Below are 25008 nucleotides of genomic sequence, written 5' to 3'. Positions count from 1 at the left end.
GGCAACGGCCATGCCCGACCGAAGTCGGGTAGTACGTGCATGTACGGAATCGATTTCTAAAGAGACACTTACTCGCGGAAAGGCGGATAGATTCTGAATAGGATCGTACACTGGGGGTTACAACGATTTCCCTTTTTTGCTCTCAGTGGTGCAGAGTGTTCTGCTTCAGTTCCGCTTGCCGAGTGGAACTTGTCGGACTGTGTCGCTACTTTACACCGTTTAGCCTGCTCGGACGGTTCGGCTTGAAGTCGGTTTCCACACCGGCCCCGTCCGTTGAACTGAAACCTCCCTCAGCATTATCCCTGTCGAAGGTTGTCCGCCTCCGATCGAGTTTTCCATGCGCAAATAATTAGTCGTCAATGTACAAACAAATGATCTAATGGTCGAACGTTGTTTATGATTATGAGGCAATCTTGATGGAGCGATTGCCGCAATACCGAACCGAGCGGGTCATTCGTCGTGCCTGGGGGGGGGGGGGGGAATACCGAGGGTTGGTGGTAAAAGGAACGATCGGTCGGAGAAGAATAGGCAGTAATACGGCAGCCATTAAGTGGCCGTACGGTACGCCAAGGGGTTATTGATGATTATTGGTCGCGTATTATGGAATGGTTTGCAGAACGAAACGGCACCTTTTATCGCGTTTAAATACGGTTCACGATTCTTGCAAAACGCCGTCTTAAAGGGTGTTTGTAGCGCATGTGTGCTGTTGTGATATTTTAATTAAGAAGAAAAAAAAATAAACCGTGGATTATGAGAGAGTGTCTTTGTTCTATTCCTCCAATCGCAAAGAAAAATAAAATAAAATAAGGTTATTCCTCTCTTGCCTTACTAAGCCTGTAAATACAATTCTGTAAATGCAATAGAGACGTTTTTCCTGGAACGAAACAGAAAAACAAACACACACATGACACTCGCATAGTAAGAAACAATCCGTTGCATTATCTTTATGGTTATTGCATTTCGCGGTGCACCGCTGACGCAAGACGTATTACACTGCGCTTGTGTGTGTGTGTCACTGCACGCTAAAAGGTCTTCCGATAGCTTTCTGTGCAAACAGGCTCGTCTCCGCCAGCCGTTGCTGCGGTCGTGACAGATCCACAGGACACTCTTCTGCTCTGCCCGGTTTTGAATCCCATTAGCAGCAAATCTGTCGCGATGCGGATGAGACGCTGTTGATGGTTGTATTATTTCTTTTAGTGTGCAATTTTCGACTGCTTGAAAGCGGTGGTTCCCCCCACTTTTGTGTGGTTTTGTTTTCCTACACGCCTTGCGCTTAAGTGCGCGCACTGCCCTAAAAGGAACGATTCGGGCGTCTCGGGCAGGGGGGCGTTAACGTGTGATTTTGCTGGTTGGATGATAAGTGCAGTTTGTCATCGGGCCAATATGAATGGTTGATGGTGACAATGGTTAATAATTGGTTTAAGAGTGTGTTGCTTTTGTGCGGTCGTTCACGTCAAGGAAGACGGGTTCAATATTACTTTCATGCTTAAGGCAATGTTTAAACTGGGAGGACGTTAAATAAAAGAAGCGCTTTTAGCAGCTATTCCTTTGCAAAGGCTGAACATTTGACTGTTGAGTAAAATATTGTAAGCCATAAAAACCAAATAAAGCAATATTGGGATAAGTAAGAAGACATGAGCAGTAAGATAATAAATAAATTCGTTGTGACATGCGAATAAGACGTATAAGTATTAATCTCTGATACAATAAATGGAGGCGGCGATCCCGTGGTACAGTCGTAAACTCGAACGACTCAATAACATGCCCGTCATGGGTTCAAGTCTTGTATTGCCTGTCCCTCCGTAGCAAGGATTGACTAAAATCTCAAAATACCTATACAGGCCGGGCATGTCCGCGTAGAACGTTTACGCCAAATAGAAGAAGACTACAAATGGAGTCTCCTGAATACCTCAATACAGAAGAGATAGATTTTTAATTTATTTTTACGTGCAATTTTCAAACTTTCTCACATTTTTTCTGTTCTATTTTTCAGACCTGCTTGTGACTGCTCACCGATTTACGGATCCAAACGTGACGTCATACGCTCGCATGCTGATCGACGTGTCCGGGGATCAGCTTATTGTAGGAGCAAGGTAAGCTTTACGGCCAATTGTTTTCGCCGTTAGGAGTGTGTTGAGAGCGCAAAACAACAACACATTAAGAAAAAATCACAACAAGGAAACAACCAAATGGCAGAAAAAAGATGGGAAAAAACAGCGAACCTTCCAGCGATTTGTATCTGGCGATGGTTGTCTTTGTTATACATTTCAGCCTGCAGCAGCTGCAGGCGCTCAACAATCTCTGCCCGCAAACACGCTCGTAACACGGTCGTCCCGATCATGATCGTTTAATGAACGATGAAAATATCATAATGATCAGCGGTGGAACTGGAGTCCTGCACATAAGCGAACGATGGAAACCGAACGGCAGTGGCGCAGCTGCTTTCACCGCCGTCTGAAGCCGCCACTGTCGCTCCATTCTGCTGCAGTAGAGGCATGTGTTTTTGTGTTACTTCCATTTCCTCCACTGCTGCTTGTGCATCCTTCCGCACACCATTAGCGGGCGCACGTTCGGCCGCCATGCCGCAAAGCCATCTCTAATGGTCATCATTGTAGGTTTCGATTTCATCGAAACGTCACTCGTCTCGTCGTATTGTAACGCGACGGTCGAACATGGAGAGAGTGCAATGGGGGACCGGATGGTCGTGCGATACGCGGCGGGGAAGTAAAAGGTCCCGATCCCCGTCCCCGGGACCCGGTCAGTGACGCAGACGCTGGGGCCGAAAAAGGTCTCACCTTCGGTCGGGCGTAGGATGAAACCGGGGTGAAAAGGGGCACGCGCGTTGACCGCGGCCGATGGTCGAGGTGGAGCAGGATTCAAAGGGGTTCGTCGCTGGTTCGCGCGTATGATTACTTTCATTTCACCTTCCGGTCATAATTATCGATGCGAACAATGATCTTTCGCAGCACTTCTTCGTTTCCCGAATGCTCGAGGCACGAAGCCCCGCTCACCTTTTCCTCAACCCCCGGGCCGGGTGGTGGTGCTTTATTTAGCGTTTGTGGGCTCGTGGGAGGAAAATAAAAGGTACGGAATGCGCCCCTCGCGGGAGAGAAATGTTGCATCGCGATGGCATCGCGTTGAGGCACCAGATCGTCCACCAGGCGCTGGTGGGGTTGGGAGGGATTGTGATCGGTAGAAATTCTCCCGACCGATCTTTCGACACGCCGAGCGGTGTTTTAATGATGCACTTTCGTTCGATTGATTAAAAATGTGTGAGCGTGTCGCAGTTCTTTGTGTTGTTAACTTTTTTGGTGATCCATTCGATGACTAGTTGAATTAAACGATCGTCAATGAACAAGTTATAAAAGGTGCAATAAAAAAATATTTAAAATTAGCTTCCCAATACTGCTAGCTTATGTTACTTGTACAAATTAAAACATTCTCTTCCCATAATGCATCTTTAATTTGGTCGAGAAAGAGAATGTCTTTTACCTCATATTGGGGCACAAAACAGAAAAAAACAACAACAAGTCCGTCCATCGGCTGGAACTTGTCCGTGTACACGGGGATGCACTTTCTTTTGGGATTGCACTTGCACTTGCCATTACCAAATTGTGCCTCGCATAATTGGCATCGTAACTCATACCGACGACGCGGACGAAACGGGGCAATACGAAAGGCCCTAAAAAGGAACACAAGCAAGCGGCAAGAGGAAGAAAACATGCAATAATAAAATAGGACCGCTCGGTCGTTCGGTCCGTGGGACGGGCAACAGTTTCCAGTAGGTGATAATGGAGAAACTAATTTACAATAAACAGGCAAAGAAGCATCCCTTATGTGGTCGATTGCTGGCTCCCTCCAAATTTCCAAAAACCCGTTCCTGCAAAAGCAGCACAACCGCGTACAGTTTTGCTGCAAAATTTGGCAATCGGTTTGGTTTTTTCGGTTTGCTTTCTTATTTGTTGCCCTTTTTTAAATAGTTTGTAGGGGATTGACTGTCGCTAGCTCCAGATAGGTCCAGATATTGAAAATTGTACCTTATTAAATGGATATTTTCGGGAGATTATCGTGTAATAAGTATAATTGCTGCGCTTGAACTTAAAGAAGGGAAGGAGTAAGATTTAAATAATTGAGAAACTATGGATTTGTTGCTGTGGCGGGTGGTCCACTCGATTTCCTGCGATTTAAAAGACATTTTTAGCAAATAGGAACAACTTTTAATCACAAACCACTCAGTACAAGCGAGACCAGTGCGACCTTTCTTGCAATCAGCGCCCTGTTTTAAAATATCCTTGCTCGTTCGTTCCCTCTTATCCGGTGCGTGGTTGCAACTGGCCTCGCGAATACCCTCACCCGAAAAGGGCTTAAAAGATGAGATAAAATTATGAAACCGACTGCCTCCCCTCGCTCCAACTATCCCCCCCCCCCCACACACACACACACGCACACACTCAAGGGTAAAATAAAACAACATTCAAACCAGTCAAAAAACCAATCCCAGGGTTTGTGGCCAGGCTGGTGGCATAAGACGTTTATGTTTTCGAACGTTCCACCGGGCGTTTTACAGTCATGCGCGGGGCCAACTCTCACCACGTGCGTGCGTGCCAGCGTGCGTACGTACGGTGGATAGTTAATGCGGCAGTTCCTGCAGGAAGTCGGTCGGTGCTGCACGGGGACAGGGCTTAGTGAGAATTATTTGCCCTCCGCTGCGAACAAGCACTTAACTCAATATTAAACGCTGAAATAATTGTCACAATAAACGGCGTATTTATGGCTCTGTACCGTGGGAGATGGGGAACGCGAGAGCTGGAGCTGGACCTCAATCGCGGCTGGCCGTTGCTGTGTGATTTTATGACGCTTCTGAGACGTGCGCTCGGCGGTTGTGCGTTTTGCAAAGGGATTTATTTCGCTAGACGCTGCAGCCGTCTGCGGCAGGTGCATTTATTTGCTTTTAATTTCAATCTCTTCCACCCCAATCCAAACAGCCGGTGTCGGTGGTGAAGCGTTACTGTCGGTTGTTGTTGTTTTTTTAATGACACAAATAAGCGGTGTGTTTAGCAGGGACTGCTAAAATCAGAGAGTGCGCGTGAAATTTGATACGTTTCGAGCGCGTTTCAGCGCAACTCCCATCAACCGATGGAAAGTTTTTAAGCCAGCCGGAAGAAAGCGTCGATGGCACAACGCAAAAAAGATTTGCATCGTGCGCGAATACTTTGCGTCTATTAGCTTCACCCATCGCTCAATCCATCGGTGTGTTTGTGTCTGCCGAAAGTCCTTTCAAAAAAGGGCGTACTGTCAGGGTTTCGTGAGCGACAAACCAGTGACTGACTTTGATACGAACCTGTGTATTGTACACTGCACGCAAGAGCGGGAAGAAAATTGGCAAACAAAAAACTCCACCCCGTCTATACCTGTCCAGCCATCCTGCCTAATGCGCCATATGCGATAGTATCGCTCGGCTTATCACAGTTGTAGATGGGGACAGTAAAGGGGAAGGGAACTTTCTCTCCGATTTTGATTTGTCCTCCATCAAACGACCGGGATAGCTGGCAGTGCTGTGAGGAAAAGATCCCCTCCTGCCCCCCCGCCCATCTAATGTGGGTGGATGGGTGGCTGTGCGTCCGGACAAGTGGTATCTCCCTAGATGGACACGCTCTATCGAATCCTGCCGCTGGATTATGGGCGCGCAGTCGATTTGGTTCATTAAAAACCCTTATACTGTCGAGCTTTATCGATATCGGTCGTTGCGGGACTTACGAGCCATTTTCGCTTTTATGGATGCCAAACCTTTTGCCTAGCAAGCAGTTTGCGCTAATGCTGTGGGAATGGGTAAGGGTTATGACCTGCAGAAGATTTGTAGATGAGCTGTTTTAGAGAGGTAGAGAGAGAGCGAGAGAAAATGTTCGATTCATTGCTTTAAGTTACAAAAGTTGACACTCAGCAACACAGCGAGCATTTCATTTAGAAGAGTTTTTGGACGTTCACATTTTGCACAAGACATTTGTAGAGGAAAGAAAGTAAGCCCATTCCGATTTGCTTCCCTTTATCCTGCGCTTAACCGTCCAACGGAACCGTCAACTGTCATCGGCTGAAACATTCCTTCGCGTTGATCCGATTCATCGACACGCAGATTGAAACCGACACACTTGTCAAATCAACTTCCCTTCCCACGTCCCTGCCTACCAAGTGTTGGCACCATGTTGACCGAACGCTCGAAGAGCAGGCCGATGATTGGCAACAAATGTTCGCTTGTTTTATGCACAGCAACGCACAGCCCGGCCCGACGTTTTGTTACTGCCGGTCGGCTTTTTGATCTGTTTCGGATGGATTCGTTTCGGTTTCGGTTTTTTTTTTGCTGTTGTTGTCACTGTGAGTGAGCAGCCAGCATTCAGCCAGTGACATCAACGGCCGCCCAGATGGACAGGATTAGGTCAGGGCGGGGTGGCTGCGTCCCAATCCCCGACAGCCGATCGGAAGATCAGTCCGACCGGCTCGCCCTTGCGAACTTGTCGTCTAGTAATTAGAAGAGGATGACCGGCCAAAGCAAAGCACATTGGTTGGGCGTTGAGTAGAACACTTGTTGAAAACGGGGACACAAAAAAAACACACACAACCAAAGAGGAACTAAGATCTGCTTTCCGTTGAGATTTACCTCCCTATCCTCCCACAGCCCAGGAATGACAATGAATCGTTTGAATCTCATTAGTAATCGCAAAACGGGCGAGCGCTCTCATTGACGTCGCGCCGCCGATGATTGCGATGAGTTTTTAATTGGATACAGCGACTCTCGTTCGACCCTTTGCGATGGGTTTTCGGATCGCTGGCCAACAAACGCTGGCCAAGAACGCGTTCTTCGCCCTTTCGCGTGAGAGGTGTGTATAGGTTTCTTCTTCCGCCAGATCGTCCACTTCCCACAGCACCCTGCCTTTGTCCCCGATTGTCTGACGAGAGTGTTATGATAGGCCGCGCGCGCTGAGTGGATGGCATTATCGCATCATTTATCAAAAGCCCACGGGGGGAATTAGGGTTCGAACGAACCAACCAGCCTTTGATGAATGATCGTCCCAATGGGCGGACGGAGGGGCTCGAAGATCTCATTGAGAAGGCTTGTGTCTGACAGCGCCGGTCGAATCTAGCGCTCGATAGAGCGAGCGTACTTGACACTCGGTCCCGTTAGGCTGGTGAAGTCTGTGTCAGATGGGAGAGGCTGGGAGTCCCGATCCCGTGCGAGTGATCTGGTTGACGTATGCGATCGATCGGGAGGGTTTGGTTTGGTGGCAGTGAAGTCGGCGATGAACGATCGAATTTGAGCGGTGTGCATAAATTTGCTCGTAATTTGCTTAATGCTGGGCTTTCTCTGTGCATTAGCAATGTAAATTAACTGGAGCTAGGTTCGGAAATACAGTGAATCAGTGATTGTTATTAGAACAGAAAAGCCACATAACCATGATGGTATTTTTAATACCTTCTCCAATATTTTGTCTTCATACGTTACACAATAATCTACATCTAAATTCTCAGCAAACAGATTGCTTTTGTTTTTTTTTTGTGGCGACTTCTGTTTCCATGCATCACGTTCAACTAATTATGGAAGTAATTTGAGCGAACACGCCATACACGCCGATTATCGTTGTGTACGAGGCAGCAAACGGAGACCATCTCGGTTTCCCTAAACTTTAAAAGCTTACCGTTGCAACACGACTACCGCGTCGCTCATCCCCCGTCTCTGGGACAAATCCAAGACCGTAGGCCAAGGGATTGCTGCCTCGAAAGGAATTATGGAAACGGAGGGAAAAAACCACACCACAAGGGCTTACCTAATTAATTAGTTACACTTTTTTGTTGTTGCTGCTGCTTCTGCTGCTTGTCGAGTGCGGTTTTCGGCCAACCGGGATATTCTCAAATTGCATGCTGCTCGGTTGCAGCTCTGCGAGGTTTGAGCGTGCCCAGGAGTCTCATTTGCTGTGGTTGTAGGATCTCCGAAAACGCTGCACCGTTACATGCCGTGGCACAGTTGGGTCGTGTCGTGTTGGGGTTTTTTTTTGACATCCTTTTCTTTTGTGGCTCCATTTAGTCTTTATCCATTTCACACGAAAGGGAATATATTGGAGCGAATACTTCAACCTGTGCAGTTTGGGTCATTTTTGGAGATGGGTTTCAATGTTATACGAGGAATTATTTTCTCTCTTGCAGAAGAGCCCTTTTTTGCAGAAGAATACCTCAGCATGAGGTTTTATTTTAGCTCTGTACAACGCTCAGACATTGACAGCATCTTACACAGCGACTTGGGAAGCAAGTGGAGCAGGTTTTGACGCTGTAACGAGTAACCAGTTTACAATTCAGGGTTTGCTAGCTATTGAAACTATAAAAGTGCCTTAAATTATTGTAAATAAAACATTACTTTTAGGGAGCTTTTCCGATACTCCAACCTTTCTTTTGCTGATCAATTATCTTTCTTGACCTGCAACTCTCTTAGCTTTCCTTGTAAAACGACTTCAAAATGAGAATTTACCCAATCAAAAGCACCGTTTTATAAAATATTTCCCCCCAGAAGGTATAAATCTTTCCCATCCAGCCAGCAGGGGCAATAAATCCCCCAAAAGCAACGAAGCAAAAAAAAAATCACTCTTCCCAATTACTTTCTCGTAAGTTGCAACGTACAATTCCAGGAAGTTGGGTGTGTTGCAGCGATCCTTCGACCCTGGTGTGATGCTGCCTTTTCCTCTCCTGCACCCCGTGCGAACAGTCCTTCAATCCTTCGTACGCGTTTATCGTTATCAGTTGCACCATCGTGACACCCGGGCCCGGGTATGAAGGCGGTTCAATTTCATCCCGATCATTAAACCACCTGATCAGGGCCCTTACTCAGCAAAAGCTGCCGGGCTCGTTAAAGCCTGGCCAAATCGCGCACAAATCATGCGTTGCTTCGCCAACTTTACGATGCCGTCGGGTTTGTTTTGCTCGACGATTCTTGCCCTCGAAGATTCCCGTGCCCAACAAGGATGTAATAACGCGAAACGATTTAACGACAGGACAGAAGCACGATGAATTCTGGAAGATGATTTGCTGTTCACGCAAACGCAAACACACACACACACACACACCCACACACACACACACACACACACACACACACACACACACAGGACGAAGAAGCAGCATTTCCGATACCCGATTAAGCCCGCGTCGCTGCATGCTTACCGAGCAAACCCATCATTTAAACTCTCAACCAGCGCCACACTTTCTGCTACTGCAGCATGCTACGGCTAATGCGATATGGATATGGGTCTGGCCAGTCCGTTTTTCACTTACCCAAACCGGGTCGGCCTCCTTTTTTTTGTTTTTGCTCGCGTTACAATTGTTATTGACTGCGGGGCCATATTTTTAACCGTGCGCATAATTAACACGGCTCCCGGTGTCTCTGTGCCATGCGTGGGTAATGTTTCGCAGGGGCAACGATTCGTGCAGGACCGTTTAAGCAAAGTGTCCAATATTTCCTTCCCTTAATATGATGAGACGTAATGTTGCGTCATATCCATTTATGTTTTTCTCTTCCTTTTTTCACGTGCGCAAGCACGCAGACGCGGCACCGCTGAGATCATGTTCGACGGTGAACAAATTAACCTTTCTCGCTCTTAAATGACATTTTAAAGCAACTGATTGTGTGCCGGTGTCGATCATTTATTTAAAAAAAAAGAGTCCATTTTTCCAACTGCCAGCAACGCGTCACCATCTCGTTGACACCTCGGAAGTGAACATACACACACACGCTTATCCACTTTGGATCTTGACAATCGCTCTCTAAAATGTCACTCGCTTACAAATCGTTGCAAAGCAGCAGCAGCAGTAGCGCAAAAAGCCTATTATCAGACGGCAAGTATACTGCAAACGCTTCACACAGCATCATTAATCGTTCACGTAATCGGTCTTACCATCGAGCTGTCCTCTATTATTGTGTGCGAGGGGGTGGGGGGAGGGGGGTTTATTTTTGATGATATAATTCTCGTTAGCACCGAGCAACTCCGAGTCCATGTCACTGCCAACCGAAGCGGGGGATAAAGCCCTCCGCGGTGCTCTACCGCGCGCGAGCTCGAGTTTGTCGGCCGCGTGCCGCCCCAGTATTGAAACATCTCCTAGACCCACTTTCGGTTTCATTTTTGCCACCAATTCTTGGGTTGTTTGGAGCGATTTTTCGAGCTGCGGACTGCGGACTGCAGACAACTGCAATAAAAGGTGAAAAAGGGAAAGCTATACCAGCTGCCAACGTGCGACTCCTATCCCGGGTGGAAGGGTCGGTTAGTGCAAAACCGTGCAGCGCAGAATTGACTAATATTTTGATATTTAGGAAGCCTATAATTTACGCTCCATAAAAAATAGGTGGATACTCGATGATGAACGCGGATGAAAATGGAGAAGAATGTGAGGTATCTCGCATAGGGAATACAATGATTCAAACGGGCGGGAAGGCTTCGATTGTGAAATGAGTACACCAAATGGCGTGATTTGGGTGGCGTCCAAACGGTAATGGCATAATGTACCATTTCAATCGTAATAACGTTGCTGAAGCCGAGATTGAAATCTCAGATTTTAGTTGGCTGAATTAATTTGATCGTTGGACTACAACTCACCACAATTTGTCTGGAATAAAGCCTTTTTCAGATTCATTTGAAACACACTACACATGCCCACATAATTGAGGCACCGAACTGCGCTGCTAAGAGCACTTACGCCAACGTCAGCTCTAGAGTGGTGTTGCAGCAAAAAGATGGATTGCAAACATTTTGCAAGCAAAAATAGCAAAGCTGGAGTTTTAAGTACACCAAACCCACACCGATCGATCGATGGCAAAACTCAGCAGATGCACCATCTGTTGCATGCGCGATCATTACCGCTGTGGTGGCAGTGGTTTGGTTTCTGGCTTTTGGGATGACAGTCGAGTGCATCGGCAAACGTGTGCCGCTCATCCAGGCCCACCGTGCAGTGGGGTTTATTGATTTCTTATTTCATTTTTGTCTTGCCTCATGGCTTTCGAAGTGCTTTCTGTTTGTACAAAATAATGCCACCCCCGTGGTATGATGGTTCAGCTCTTTTCTCGCTTCACCTTACTCCAACCTCACATCCGACGTCCTTCCCGGTGTGATGTTGTTTTCTTGCCCCTCTTTCTGCTTCAGTTTGCGATCAAGTTGGGTCTGACGGCCGCGATCAAGCTGGCAATTTCTTTGGGAGGCTGTTTTCTGCTCCCCACGGTTGCTTAAGCAAGCGCAATTTTTTGTCCTCCCTTAATCGACACCACCACCACCACCACCTACTCCAACAGGCGAGTCTTGGCAGGTCGCCACATTTCGGCGGGTGTTGCAGTTGCACTTGGAGGGTTTTGTTGTTCGTTGCAGTTTTACTTACCGCTTCCCGAGCCGCATTTTGCTCATATGCTCGCGAGTACTGTGTATGTGTGTGCGTGTGAGTATGTTGAGGGCACCATACTCGGTACTGCTACCGTTCCCCAAAACGGAGCTCCGAGCTGATGCAGCAGTCGGTCGCTTATTTGCTTTACGTGTCAAGAAGTAAACGCCTGCAACTGCCGCTGGGCCTGCTGCTACGGCAAAGCCGGCAAACCAACCGACTGTTGTGAGCCACTTTTGCCACCTTTTTTTTTCTCCGCTCCCCGGTTCGACACAACCACCCCAGTCCTGTGCGATGCTGGTCGTGGTGGAGGTGGTCGGTGATGGTGGTGGGCAAACGATTGAAATCCGAAATCGAAACGAATCACTTTCGATGGTGGACTCGGCATCGAGATAACCATGCCCAGCGGTGGGACGGCGTAACCACGGGTGAAATCATGTGCACACACACACACACGTACGTACAAGTACACGGCCATCTGGATGGATTTGTGTTAATTTATCAGTCAATGATAGTGCCCAATCGGTTGATGTTTTGATTAATGTTTTCGATAGCCCAAAACTGATAGTGTTCGATCGGTCCAAACTGATAATACCGTGCGCAGGGCCGGTGATTGGCGACACTGAACGATTTGTCAATCGGGCGCGGTAAACTCGGGCACTGGGGGCACATTCGTTGTACGCGTTGGCGAGGCGGATTGCTCAAGCTCGTGTGTTCGTAGCAGCGAGCAAGCCGTGCACTAGTAAGAGGTAAAAATGGATTTATATCAAAAATCTTACGTAAAGCAACGTTTCCTGCCAGATTTGTGCACATCTTTTCTCAGCACCGGGAAAATGGAAGAGAAAGTAACGTCAAACGAATGAGAAAAAGGCTGGTTAGTGCACTGCAACAAATTGAAGAAAACACATGTTTTTTTGTGTGTATGTGTGCGATTATTTATAACCTTACACAGTCGTTAATAGTGCACAGTAAGTGAAGAAATTGCTATTCCGGTGTACACGCTGTACCGTACATCGAAAGACTTCAATGAAAGTAAAAGCGACGAACGCTTGTACCTTTTCAGCGTACAAAACTTCTTTCAATGGTTGACATCGCATTGGCCCATCGATAAGGGAAGGAAGAAAGATTGCGTTTGAAATCTCGTGCCACATTTCCACCACTACCTTCCCACGCGGTCCTTACTGCTTTCCTCCTTACATCTGGCGCTGTTGTTCGGCGATTTTCAGCACAATACATCATACCCGTGTATGACAAGGTAAATTAATAGTTTGGCATGAGCTTACACTGCCCCGCGGTGCTGTAATGATAATCACGATGCGCATCGATTTCCAAAGCCCCAACGCAACGCAAACCGCGCTTCGGGCAATGAGGGGGAAGAGATGTGCACGAGCACGTTGCGTGCACGGCAGCAAAAAAGAGAGCGAGAGATGATCCGTTATAATTTTTGTTGTACTAAAGATTAACATTTGCCGGCCGCAGATTAACGCGATGGCGATGCAAGTTGGCGTAGTGTGTTTAACATACAGAAGTCCGGTTTAGTGCGCCGTGTGCGTAAGGAATCTCGCGTATCCTTGGCACAAGGACTGCCGCTGCCGATCGTTAACTGCGGCACAATCGTCGTCCCACATCTGGAACAAGGTCGTTCGGAAAAGCGGCGGTGTGGCGCTCGAAAGTTGCACTGCATGGATGGGTCGATCCGCTAGTGGGGCTGCCATGCGATGTGGGTGGATGCGATGCGATAAAAGGCGGGCGAGTGAGGAGAGAAGCGGCAAAACTTAACTGACAGCTGTCGTTGCAGGCGATTTTTATGTGTACGCAACGGGTGCATGAAGTTATGAGAGCGAGCAACAAAGTATATCGTTGAGCAACAAAAGCGGGGCGAGCTTAAGCAACGATAACGATCGGTGGACGTTTGAAAGGAAACGATTGAATTTTAATTTAATTTATAATCAAATTTTGATTCATCGTGCGGGAACATCGTTCCGGGAACAGCATCGGGACCTTCCACGACGATGCAGTTTCGTTGCTATTTCTTTTTAGGGAAGTAAGCCGATAAATTGCCTTATAATCCAATTCTTCCGTCTCAAAAATCCCGCTCCCGTCCGGCTCAACAGATAGATCGGAGCAGTGTGCGGTTCGTTAAACGATCAGATACGACACATACCACGAATCACCAGTCACCCCAGTTGCCCTTTATCGGCTCACTGCAACAGCAGCAGCAACAAACGGCGGGCAAATAAATTTAAACCCTAATGGATGCTATTATCACATATTAAAGCCAATTTTCAGCGTGTATAATTAGCAGCGTATCGCTCGCTGGGATATCTTTGTTGACCGATCGGATTGGACGACGCATCGTGCGCAGTTGCGTTGGGCCGCCGTCAGACTCGGGGTCGCTTGGCGTGGCAGTCACGGTTGGCGCTGTTCACATTTAGGCTACCAAATGCAACTCCCAGAATGCAGAATGTGGTCTAGCCGGATGGTGGGGTCTGTTCGGTTTGGGATGGTTCTGTGTAGCGGGAACCGGTTGTCGGGCGAGCGGGCGAGCATAAATCTTAACGCTGAAAATATCGATTTTAATAACAATAATCAGCCTGTTTAGTCCGTGATGGACCGGGGAAGGGTTTTGGAGAGCGGAGAGGGAGAGTGCGGAACGGGAAATATCCCCACATTGCCACAGGGGAGGATCACCGAGTGTTTAAAACCAAAAACAACAACCAAAAAACCCACTGCAAAAGAGTGAACCATACAAAACAGGGTATCGCTTGATGATTCCACGTTGACTTCTACAAAAAATTAAAAAAAAAAATAAAAAAAGATCTTAAAAACGAGGCCTCCAAGCGGGCGGGAGACTGTGTGGGCCCCCTTTTTTTACGCAACAGCGTACACCCAAACCCCGTGGGTTTGGTGGTGTTGCGTTATTCTGACAGCTCGGTGTAGTTCCTTATGTTGTGTTAACCTTCCCAGCGCCCGAGGGCACTATGATTAACCATTTCAAAGGGTGCACAGCATTCGGTGTTGTTAAAGGTGCACAAAAAAAGGAAAAACACAGGAGGAGGGAAGTTCGGCTACACGTCACGGGAAGTCACTGACTTTCGATCTTCTAGATGTGCAGATAACCGGAGCTTGGTGTTGCATTCGGCATTCGTAAAACGTTGAACCGTACGACCGTACAGGCAGAAGAAAGCCAACAGCTTTGCAACAAAACATTCACTAAGGGGTGTTTGAAAAATTTGACCTGCTGAAATTTTGCGTGATGTTTTGTAATATTTTGTTACGGGGGTTTGGCTTTGTTTGTGGTAGTTTTTTTTTGAAGCCAGTTCTTCTCCTCACTGTTTAGAAGGTTGGGGCAGCAATTTCTCTTTCCTCAAGGGTTGTGTGGGCTCGTGCTCGTGCTCGTCCCATAATCACCAGGGGAGTCCACTTTTCTTTGTGCCTCCCGGGTAAACATATTCATTTATGCAATGTTCATTGAACTTGTGTTTGTTTTGTGGCTTTCTAGAGGAGTTGTTTTTTTGCTGTGTTGCTGTGTTGCAAAGCAAAGGAGAACAGCTCGAGCTTGTTAGAAAATGGCTTGGGTTGTTAGTTGATTATAGTGATTTTGGGTTGATACAAATTTCAAACTTCGTTTTCATGTCGTCGATCGTCGACTCGACATGCACGTGTGTGTACAATGAAATATGGACCGAAAATTATGAATAATTATTCGGTGCATTCCTCCCCAAGCTGCAGCATCGATGCGTTGGAAGGACGGCAGACAAACTGCACGCTGCACCGTTGGGCTCAGTGTTTCGAAACCAATCGGCACCGATGATCGTCCGCTAGATGACACACACACACACACACACGGTCACGTATCGACGCAAACCATCTCCGATGCATCCTTTATATGCTGTGCGCTGTATGTCGCCTTTTGCGCGTTCGTAGTTCGTGCTGAAATCGACATCCATAAATTAGTACCTTTTATTTCTTTTCCCCCTCTCCTCTGAGATCCTCCCATACATTCTCTCCCCCTCTTGACAAGGGACGCTTTTTTATGTTTTATTTATTTTCGCTCGTCAGTTGAAAGTTTCCACCTCATCCTGCCCGGGGACTGCCCGCGGGATCGTTCAAAATTTGCCGAGGCGTTTTTGTGCGAGGCTGGCGAGGAAAATATGTACTGAAAATGAGTTTTACAACATTACCCTCCTTCCTCCCTTTCTGTCCAGCCCTTTTCTCACTTTCGTTTGATCGGCCAACGCATGCACACACAAACGATGCAATGTGTCGCGGGCTTCAAACGTGTGCGCTTGCGCAAAGTCAAAAGTTATGTTGCGCACCGGCGCAGCAGTATCTCACTCCGACACCGGGGCACATGCGCGATCGTCGCCCGGATTGCGGAAATAATCGGACGAAATAGGAGGAGGAGGAGGAGGAGGAGGAGGAGGAGGAGGGGGGGATGGGGACCAAGGGACTGCTTCGCCCAGGACAAAAGGCATAAATTATGGGTCGATGGGCGATGCGTTTATTTTTGCACTTCTTCGTCGGCTCTTTTTTCCCCCGGCGCATACAAATAATGTAAGCAGATTTAATCCAGAGCTAAAACCTACGCGGCTATTTGAGGGTTGTACCTTCGCCGCGTGCTGTTATGTGATGTTTTCGGTTTATGGTTTCATTTTTGATTGGTGGTCGCCTGTGTGAAAACTTGTTCTGTGTTGCATTTTGGTACAAACTGTGTGGAATTCGGTTTTGTAAAGCAATTTTTGACGGTAAAATATCCCTCTCTTGTGCATTGGAGTGTGTTCATCTTTTGTTTAACAGAGAGGAAAAATAAATAAATATTACATAAACACACAGCTGGAACATGAAACAGAAAAATGTAAAATCCATTTGTTTAACAGTTGAAAGGTACATCTGTTTGTTATCGGGAAAATTGTACAAAAAATACGTACAAACAGACCACCAAAAATCATACGAAACCAATAACAAAAATCCAATAAAAAAAAACCTGACGAAATCGGTTTTTGTCACCTTACAAAATATGTGACAGCTGTGAAGATATCGGTTGCGGCCGCCCCAAAGGAGCATTACTTTCATCATGGTAACGATCATAATTTGTCGTATTAAGATTACCATTAAAGCGGATACGATGCAAAGTGGTCCATATCGTCTGGCAGATGTGTCTACGTGTCTGTGTGTGTGTGTATGTGTGTGTGCCCTTGTGATAAGGTATCGGATTTATACTTGCAACGCTACTGTAGCAGCAAGCTGGTGCGCCGGCCGCTCGCTGCTGTCGGAGCGCTGAACAAACAACAATAAGGTTAAACAGTTCATAATGCAATAAGCCAGAAGTCTGTTCAACATATCACAAAGATTTACATAATCCGTTCCGATCCGGCCAGCTTCAACGTCAGGCGCGGCCTTGCTCAGCTTGGAGCTTGTTTTCGCTGCTCGATCCCGATCAGGGTTGTTGAAATTAAACTGTAGTCCACGTGGAAAGTGCACACACACACCCAGAGACAAATGAATGCTGCTGTAAATGATGGAGATATTAGAAAAATTAACCTTTCCCTGGATCGGCAGCAGAAGCAAAAAAAAAAAAAAACAAAACAAAAAAGTAACAACGGGAAGTCCCATTTGTATCTGATTGTACATGCGGGCAACGGCGTTCAACATCCTCCCTTAGTACGTAGTACATCCGCCAGGCGGGAGAGCCGCCCGCTTTGTTCACTAATCCCGGTGGCACACATTCCACCTTACGCCGTGCCAACAACGACAGCCGTGGGTGAGGGTGGACCAGCACAACAACAACATCAAAAAAGAAGAAAAACGCGACCGGACAAAATAAAATGAAAGCAAAACACACTCATCACAATGGGCGTGTATCGGTCCGAAATGCACTTTCTACTTTCCTTCCATTTGCCTAAGTATAGAGTATCTCTCTCTCTCTGTGTGTGTGTGTGTCGGTTCGCGAGTGTCCGTTCTGGAGATATTATTGCTGTGGCCTTCTCCTCCCCCAACGGCACTGTGGCACGGGCCCATTAGGGTCCGACTGTTAGAGACTGTCCGTTGCGCATTGCAGCTCCTAAGGCACGAGCAGCAGCAGCAGCAGCAGCACTGCACCGACCAATAACTGGAGCACAAATTGATAGTTTCGTCACCGTGGTCACGATGCGATCGCGAATGGCAATGGAGGAAGTGTGGGGTAGCTACACGATCGGATTGCATTAAATGGCTCAACGAGCGCGCCCTCCTGCACTTGCTCGCAGTGATTGGCTGACCTACTCGTACAGCCAACACCACACACATACACAAAACACAAACAGTTGCTGATGGAGTTGCTCGCTGCTTCCGTTTTGGCGCTGATCGAGCTGTAACTACTGCAATTTGTAGCCGTGTTGTGCTGTGTACGGGGGCAATGTTTTACAGGATGAAAGCATTTCTTTTTCGCTTCGCCATTCCCGGCCAGATAGTGCAATATTTGTGACACTTTCTGGGGGGGGGGGGGGGGGACTCGGTGACCAAAGGTGACGCAACCGATGATGCGATCGGTTCGTGCCTGGGTTCGTGTGAGGGCTTTTGGGATACTGGGGATGCTGCGCCGGCTTGGAAGAAGAAAAGAGCGCCGGGTTTCCCACTTTATGTAGTGTCAAACCTTATGGGGCCAGTCGGAACCTGCTGAATACATGGCTATCATCATAATTTTCCACCTCATCAAACCGCCGGGGATGGTTTTTGTTTCGGTCCACAATGGGGTCTTTGCGTCGCTCGGCTGACCTCAATTTTTGCTGCTTAAAGACATTAACCTACCGCCGATAAGCATCTCAATTTATTGCCCATCCATCCAGCCACAGCCACTTACCCAGAAGGAGCGAGAAGCGCGCGGTGAGACGGTGGCTGTTAGCCTTCCCGGCGGTCGGTTTGGTTTTTCTTTCTCGCCGCTTTATTCTCTTGCGCTTGCAGTTGCAGTGCTTCCTGCAGGACGCGGTACCGCTGCCAACTCGCAGTTGACAGTCTGCTCAGACACTGTAATTAGCGTATTTGGGTGTCGTTCAATCATCCCGGCCCGGCCTGGGGCCCACAGATCGTGCCGGGTGAGATTAAGAAGATCGCCCCGGCGCGAAACAACTCCCGGGCGTGCAAATGGACTCATCGGGGGGGAAGGTGTAGTTTGGTGTCCCGCGCTGGGGACAACAGAAGGCTGATCGTGCTGGATCGATGCTGTCATCAGCTGGCGCGAGCTGGCGGACCAATCTCCCCATCAACGACACGCTGTCAAAGCGGGGGAAAAAGGATGCGTTCCAGATACACCACCGGGGGGGAAGCAAAGGCTGTGCACGGGTGTGGCTCTTCGTTCGTTCCGTTGGCGGGGGGGGGGGGGGTTTGCTAAATTGCTTCGATTATCCATCTGGGGCAGCGGGAAAAGGGATACAAGCAGGCGATGTTAATGAAGTGCGTGAAAAGTTGAAAAGGTCAGGCCCGCCGGGGCTTTGGGGCGAACATGTTTGGGGGTTGAAGATCACAGTGACATTGACGTTCGGGAGTCGCATCGCGCGTAGCATTTACCTTTTTTTTTATTGTGGCGTTGCACTTTAGGGATTGGTTTCGTTTCGACAGCTTCCCACAATCGTCACCTGCCAAATGATAGTTAATCATTTCTTTGCGATGGTAAGACTTCGCGAATAGGTAACCATTGTTTCGTAATATCTGATGCAAATCATCAATATTAAGTACAGAGACAATCCTTTTGCTAGTCTTGTTGCATTTTTAACCAGTTCCAGCTTCAATATTCTGTTTCTTTCGATTCTTTTGCTTCATGCTCCATGCTGTTACTAAACGAACATCAATAATATACCATTTATTTCACAAAAAATAGCAAAACAAAAGGACCACAACGGCTGTACCACCACTTGGATGCTAATCGCAAGCCATTAATTTTCTTTTCGCGTTCTATTTTTACACGCATTTTCCACCCCCCAGCGCGAAAGCGTAAACTCTCGCTTTTGAACAAGTTGTTTCGGATAGAATACGGTACACTACGGTACAAACAAAACAAGGGCCAGTTCCGTTAGCTACACAACATTCCGCCTGCCTGGGCAACATTGTCACTTCGCGGGGCAGAGAAGATAAAAAGAGGAAAAAAAAGATCTAGCTCGCTAGGAAGTACCCGGGCAGGCGACTGTAAAACGGAAGATCTTAACGCACGCGCTTGGGGAAGTGTAAAATGGTGGCTTTCGAATCGAGCTGACCAGTGGCCCATAAGTTAAGCGCAGGATGATGCATATGCTCCCCTGGAGCTGTAACTGAAATGGTTAAGCGAAAGAGTAGCAAAAAAAAAAACACACGAGAAAGTTGCACCCGATGCTGGCTTTTGGGGAGATTTTTGCGAGCACCGCAGGACGTAAAATATGAGCAGCATTGCAAGGTTTGCAGAACAGTGTAATTTTTTGTTTTCATCTTTGGATGTAAAAGAATAAATGCATTTACTCGCCTTGCGCCGAAATATTTATGTGTGTCCATTGTGTCAGCGGTCTCAAAAGCAAAAAAAGTAGCTCGAAAGAGCGTACCGGGTGCGTGATTTACGTTGAAGTCTTTCGTCTTTTCTTTGCAAACAGTAAGCGACGAACCTCGATACTGCTGCAGTTGGCTCTTGCATTGTACCGATTAATGGCGATACATACAAATACATGCGTAAAGGGGGGGGGGGGGGGGGAATAAGAAAACAACAACGCAACAACAACCTCCCCTAGATAATACAAACAAATTGTAGCACGCGTAAGACGTCCTCGGAAATTACAGTGTCTAGCCAGGTGTGTGTGTGTGTGTGTGTGTGTGTGTGTGTGTGTGTGTGTGTGTGTGTGTGTGTGTGTGTGTGTGTGTGTGTGTGTGTGTGTGTGTGTGTGTAGTTGTTTGGCGCCACCGTCTCACACGCACGACGAAGGTGTGCAATCACTCGCTTCTCACTCGTTGGCGCTCTCGCTTGTTTTGCTCTTAATCAAACTTAACCCGAACCGTGCACCGTGGTGGCCTGCACAGTTTGTCGCAACAGTGGCTTTCCAGTTTTCCACTCAAAATCACTCATTTATGAAAGAACGTAAATTAAGGATAATTACAACCTTCGGTGTTCCGTGCCGTCCGGCCGATCGTCCTGCATGTCGCTCGATCACGCCGGTATTCGAGGCCATGTGGCCGTGGAGCTGTCGACTCTAGGTGTACATTGCGTTTGCAAGGAAGGAACGAATTGTCCCCACACAAAGGCGTAGACGCACTCGAAATGTGCGGCAAGCGACAAAGTATCGTGCCGCACTGTAGTTGCATGTCGATCAATGAGTTTTATGGTTTCCGAAAATCATTTAAAACAATTTACACAGCGTTACGAATCGCAAATAGTGGTGTAGCGAGGCAGGACGGTGGATAAATTATAGGCGGAAGGGCAGAGCTTGTTGGGAGAATATTGATTTGCCCTTACAGCAATATGAACATTGAAAATTTTGCATTGTTAGTAACCGAATCTTGAAGGACTGGGGTATGAAATTTAATTGAAATTACCCTCCCTCCCCTTTTTTGTTCCAATGTTCCAATTACTCTATCGATACTGCGATTGGCACACAGCCATACCAAACCGCAACCGCCACAAAAATGTAATCGTGCGGTTGTTGTGTAATGAAACCATCAAACCCCACTGATCGTTAGATCGATCATGTCTGCTTTACGGCACAGGCACAGTTTTCTCCGCGCTTATCATTGCAGGCAGCATGCAATCGAGAGCAGCGTTGGCTTATAAGTCGAAATCGAAATGTAATTCCATTTGCCATTTAATTACAATACGACCGTCCCTCAGCACACTGGCCGGTGCGAACCACAGCGGGGTTAGAAAATGAAACCTGCCGCACGCGGTTGGAGTGGTGCCGATTGCATTTGCATCTTGGAATATTAATTAGCAGCTCGTCTTTGCGTGAAATGGTGCGGCCGGTGCGGTAAGTGACATACGGTAACCGATCATCTACATCGACTAATGTTACGCGAGTGCAATAGTTATGCTAATCAACGATCGTAACAGCTGGTCGGTTAATGTGATCGAACGATCGTTTGGTTTGATGTGTGACGCAGGAAGACACAGCTTCGAAAGCCTGTGCACGTGTTTGCTTTTACGTTGTTAATATGCTAAATCACCACTCAAATGAAATGATTATCATGAAAAAAATCAGTATAAATCTCTAAAACGAAAACATGTCTTTTCAATCGATCGAATTCCTGCCTTCCAGTGCCACGCATGTTTCCACACAATCTAAAAATAAACCACCTACAGCTACAGTTAATCAATAGCAAAATCATTCCTACAGACACACACACACACACACACACATGTGCACATACAGATTGGGGACATTTTTATTAGAAAAGATAGTTGGCACATGAAAAATGGTGGCCCCATGGTCGCTGCTCATGGGAGTTAAAGGATGTTGGTTCGTAAATTATTAGCGTGTGCCTGGCGGGCATAAGCCTTAGCGGGGAAAAGGAGAGAGAGAGAGAGAGAGAGAGAGAGAGAGAGAGAGAGAGAGAGAGAGAGAGAGAGAGACGAAGCATAAAATAAAGTCCAATTGGGTTGGGATGGTTGATCACACGAGCCTCTAACGCTTTTCTACGCGATCTTGTGTCTGTGTGTGTGTATGTGTCGATCGATTGGAATGTGTCCTGGAGTTCTGCAAACGAGCGGCCGTCGGATTGGACCGCGTAGGTCGATTTCGCGCAGGTGTTTGGGCATTAATTTGTGCACCAGATTCGTACGGCGGTGGATAATTTGTGGTCCCCGTTTGTGGGAAGAAACTGTAAAATGATTTAAGAATTTGTGGAATGTGAAAACTGGGGTTGACGGGTTTGCAAGTTTTGCTGGGGGAAGTTTGGAGCATATGTGCAGCATTCCTTTCAGTGCATTTGCCAAGCAGAAGCTAAGGAAAACATTTAAATAAACTTCAATTAAATTAAATGTTTTAAATGCAGCTTTGTGAGAGATTATTTTAGTATACGGAGTAGTAAAAGTTGCTCTGAAATGTGTATTAAAAGCTGTTTTTGTCTTCCGTAAGTGGGCTGTTTAATCCTACGACATTAACCAGAAACGCACAACGCCCGAACACGAACCTCCTAGAGCACATCCTAACCGGAATAACAGGCCGTTCGTCTCCCGGCAGACACGGCACTCGCCTTACACCTTCGCGTGTGTGCCGCACGTGGGCGCAATACCGGTACGCCATCGGCTGCGCGCCTCCTAGATTAATTGTGTGTTTCATTTACCCACACCGGGTGCATCGCAGCATCCCAAGCGCAAGATACCCTTTTACCAATTGCTCGTTTGTTTTTGTCTGTCTGTCTTTCAGGTGAGTCATCCAGCCAGCCCGCGTCGAACGAAAGCCAGCGCACTGTTGGAGCTTCCCCTCGTGGTGGGAGATTGTTTAACGATCCGTCAACACTCGGGCTTTTGGTGAGGACATTGATACGCCTCATCCAGACGATGGTATAACGGAAGGCTTCTTGCCGCGCTTTGCCCAATCGGGAGCATTCATAAATCACTGTTAGATCGCTCGTTTGGGGACCTTTGCCTATCAACAGGGGGGATAGAGTACTACGGATCTACGGATTGCCCTCCCACAGTGCTATGGATTTTCATGTCAACGTTTAAATACGATCGAGATAGCTCGTTGAACCCCGATCCCCGGTGAAGTATGGGTTGTCGCTCGTCAGGCTCGTTTGATTGCGGGTTTCCGTTCTTCACGTCACTCGGTTATAGGTAACGAATTCATTATTTTGCACCCTGAACACCCAACGGTGAGTTCTGGACGGACGCTAGACGCTATAGTTAGCTGTCTACCGGACACAATCAGACAGTAGCGCGAACGCGATCCAACCCAAACCCGCTGTGATATCGCGTGACATCCTCAAACTCGCTGGCCCTGGCTAAAGCACACCGTCCGGGACTCTCCTGATTCTTGGCGTGCCAGATCAACGCTCCGCCGTCACCGACGCCGCCAATGGTGTGTCGGTTGTGTAACGCCGTGATTCGCAAAATCGAACACGGGTGTAATAGCGTCCGCGTGGCGTCGTGTCGCGGTGACGGAATGGGCAAGTGGCAGCGAACGGAGTATTGCTGACGCCAACTTGTGGCTACGATCAACGAGTATGAGAGAGAGAGAAAGAGAGAGAGAGAGGTAGTGTGCACAAGAGGCCACCTTATCCCCGGGGCGTTTGCGCGACGCGCCATGCGATGTGCGAAAAAACTTGTTCCGCAGCGCAACCGCGCGATCGCGCACGGCATGGCGACACCACCATAGGTAACATGGTGGCTTCCATCATGCAACCCATCCACAACGGTGTGTGTGTGTGTCTGCTGGCAGCCTACGCAAAGGTCGAAGCTGCTCGAACGATCGATCCGAATGGCGGCGGCAGCCCACCGACTGCCACAACACCCACGGGGACAACTCCGGGTGGATGGAAAACGTGGGCCCCCGGGATATCGCGACCGCGGATCGATCGACGTTGGACAATCGCGCGCAAGCTCGCTGCCCGCTGCGAACATGTGTTGTGTGCTCGATCGCTCCTCATATTCGCCGATCGCGGCCGATCGCGGGCGCGACCGTGTGCCGCTGGTGCGGACAAATTGCGAAGCCCCGGACGAAACCGCGCAGCTGGTAGGAAAGGGCGAAATTTTCCCACTAATCAGTGGCCGGATCGGACCGGGCCGCGGACGAAACTGCTGCCCCGGCTGTCAATGGTGCATTCCGCGCGGGATTATGCAAATCACCCGGTTCGGCTTCATCACTTTTCATCCGCCGTATCGATAATGAAGCTTTGCGGCCGGTGGTGGCGGCGAGAACTTCGAGCATCGAAATCTGAGCGCCACACTTGACGAGTGTCTCGAGTTTCGTGCGGCTTATTTAATCAGAGCACGTTAGTTCGGTAATGAAAAGCACCACCTTATTGGCGCTGAAAAGACAAAAGCTCCGACGTTTTTCGTAAAGCCCGCAAAGACACTGCCGGTGCATTCGCATTCACTTTTCAGCGGTTCAGCGGTGAAGCTACGCGCCGCATCTGCGCAGCAAAAACCTCACCGCTAAGCTGCTTTAACGACCGAGTTTTGGCGGTGTAATGCGGCCGAACGAGCGAGTATTGGTGGCGCTCGCGCGGGTAGATTATGATCCATATTTCATAGATTTCAATGCGCGACGAAAACAAAAAATAAAAAATAAAGCCCCACAAGTCCTTCAAATCCGGCCCGGCTCCGTGTCGCTGTATCTAAATCGCTTCATTTCGCGACGCCCGAACCCACAAAATGAACAAAATGAAGACGCCTACAATCGGGGCCCTGGTTTGGGCCCAGCCGGAGCATATATGGCGTGTCCGCCCGCACGATCGCCGCGTGTCTGTTCGATGGGCTGCCCACTGCCCCTACGCAACCACAACCACGCGTTTGCCGCTTCCAGCGCTCCATTAATCAATCAAGCGAGATGCAAACGAGATGGCTGCTGGGCCGAGCTGCTGGGTGGTTCGGGATGTGTTTTTCACCGAAAATTGAGTGATCGTTGGGTGGCTTAGAATGGCTTAGAATATGGTCCCATGGTCAGTTGTTCTTGCATC

General features: G+C 48.0%; 1 protein-coding gene across 4 annotated transcripts in view; it reads left to right on the top strand.

Annotated features, from left to right (window-relative positions):
- Positions 1-25008, top strand: part of LOC121588417 (semaphorin-5A) — a 114207-nt gene that overhangs the window by 44624 nt on the left and 44575 nt on the right. For all 4 annotated transcript variants that reach the window (XM_041906316.1, XM_041906317.1, XM_041906315.1 and 1 more), the window contains one exon: positions 1994-2093. In XM_041906316.1, the coding sequence (XP_041762250.1) occupies positions 1994-2093 (100 nt within the window). The remainder of the gene's footprint in view (positions 1-1993; positions 2094-25008) is intronic.

The sequence above is a fragment of the Anopheles merus genome, chromosome 2R (genome assembly GCF_017562075.2).
Source record: "Anopheles merus strain MAF chromosome 2R, AmerM5.1, whole genome shotgun sequence".
Lineage (NCBI taxonomy): Eukaryota > Metazoa > Arthropoda > Insecta > Diptera > Culicidae > Anopheles > Anopheles merus.
This window is presented reverse-complemented; position numbering and strand designations above follow the sequence as displayed.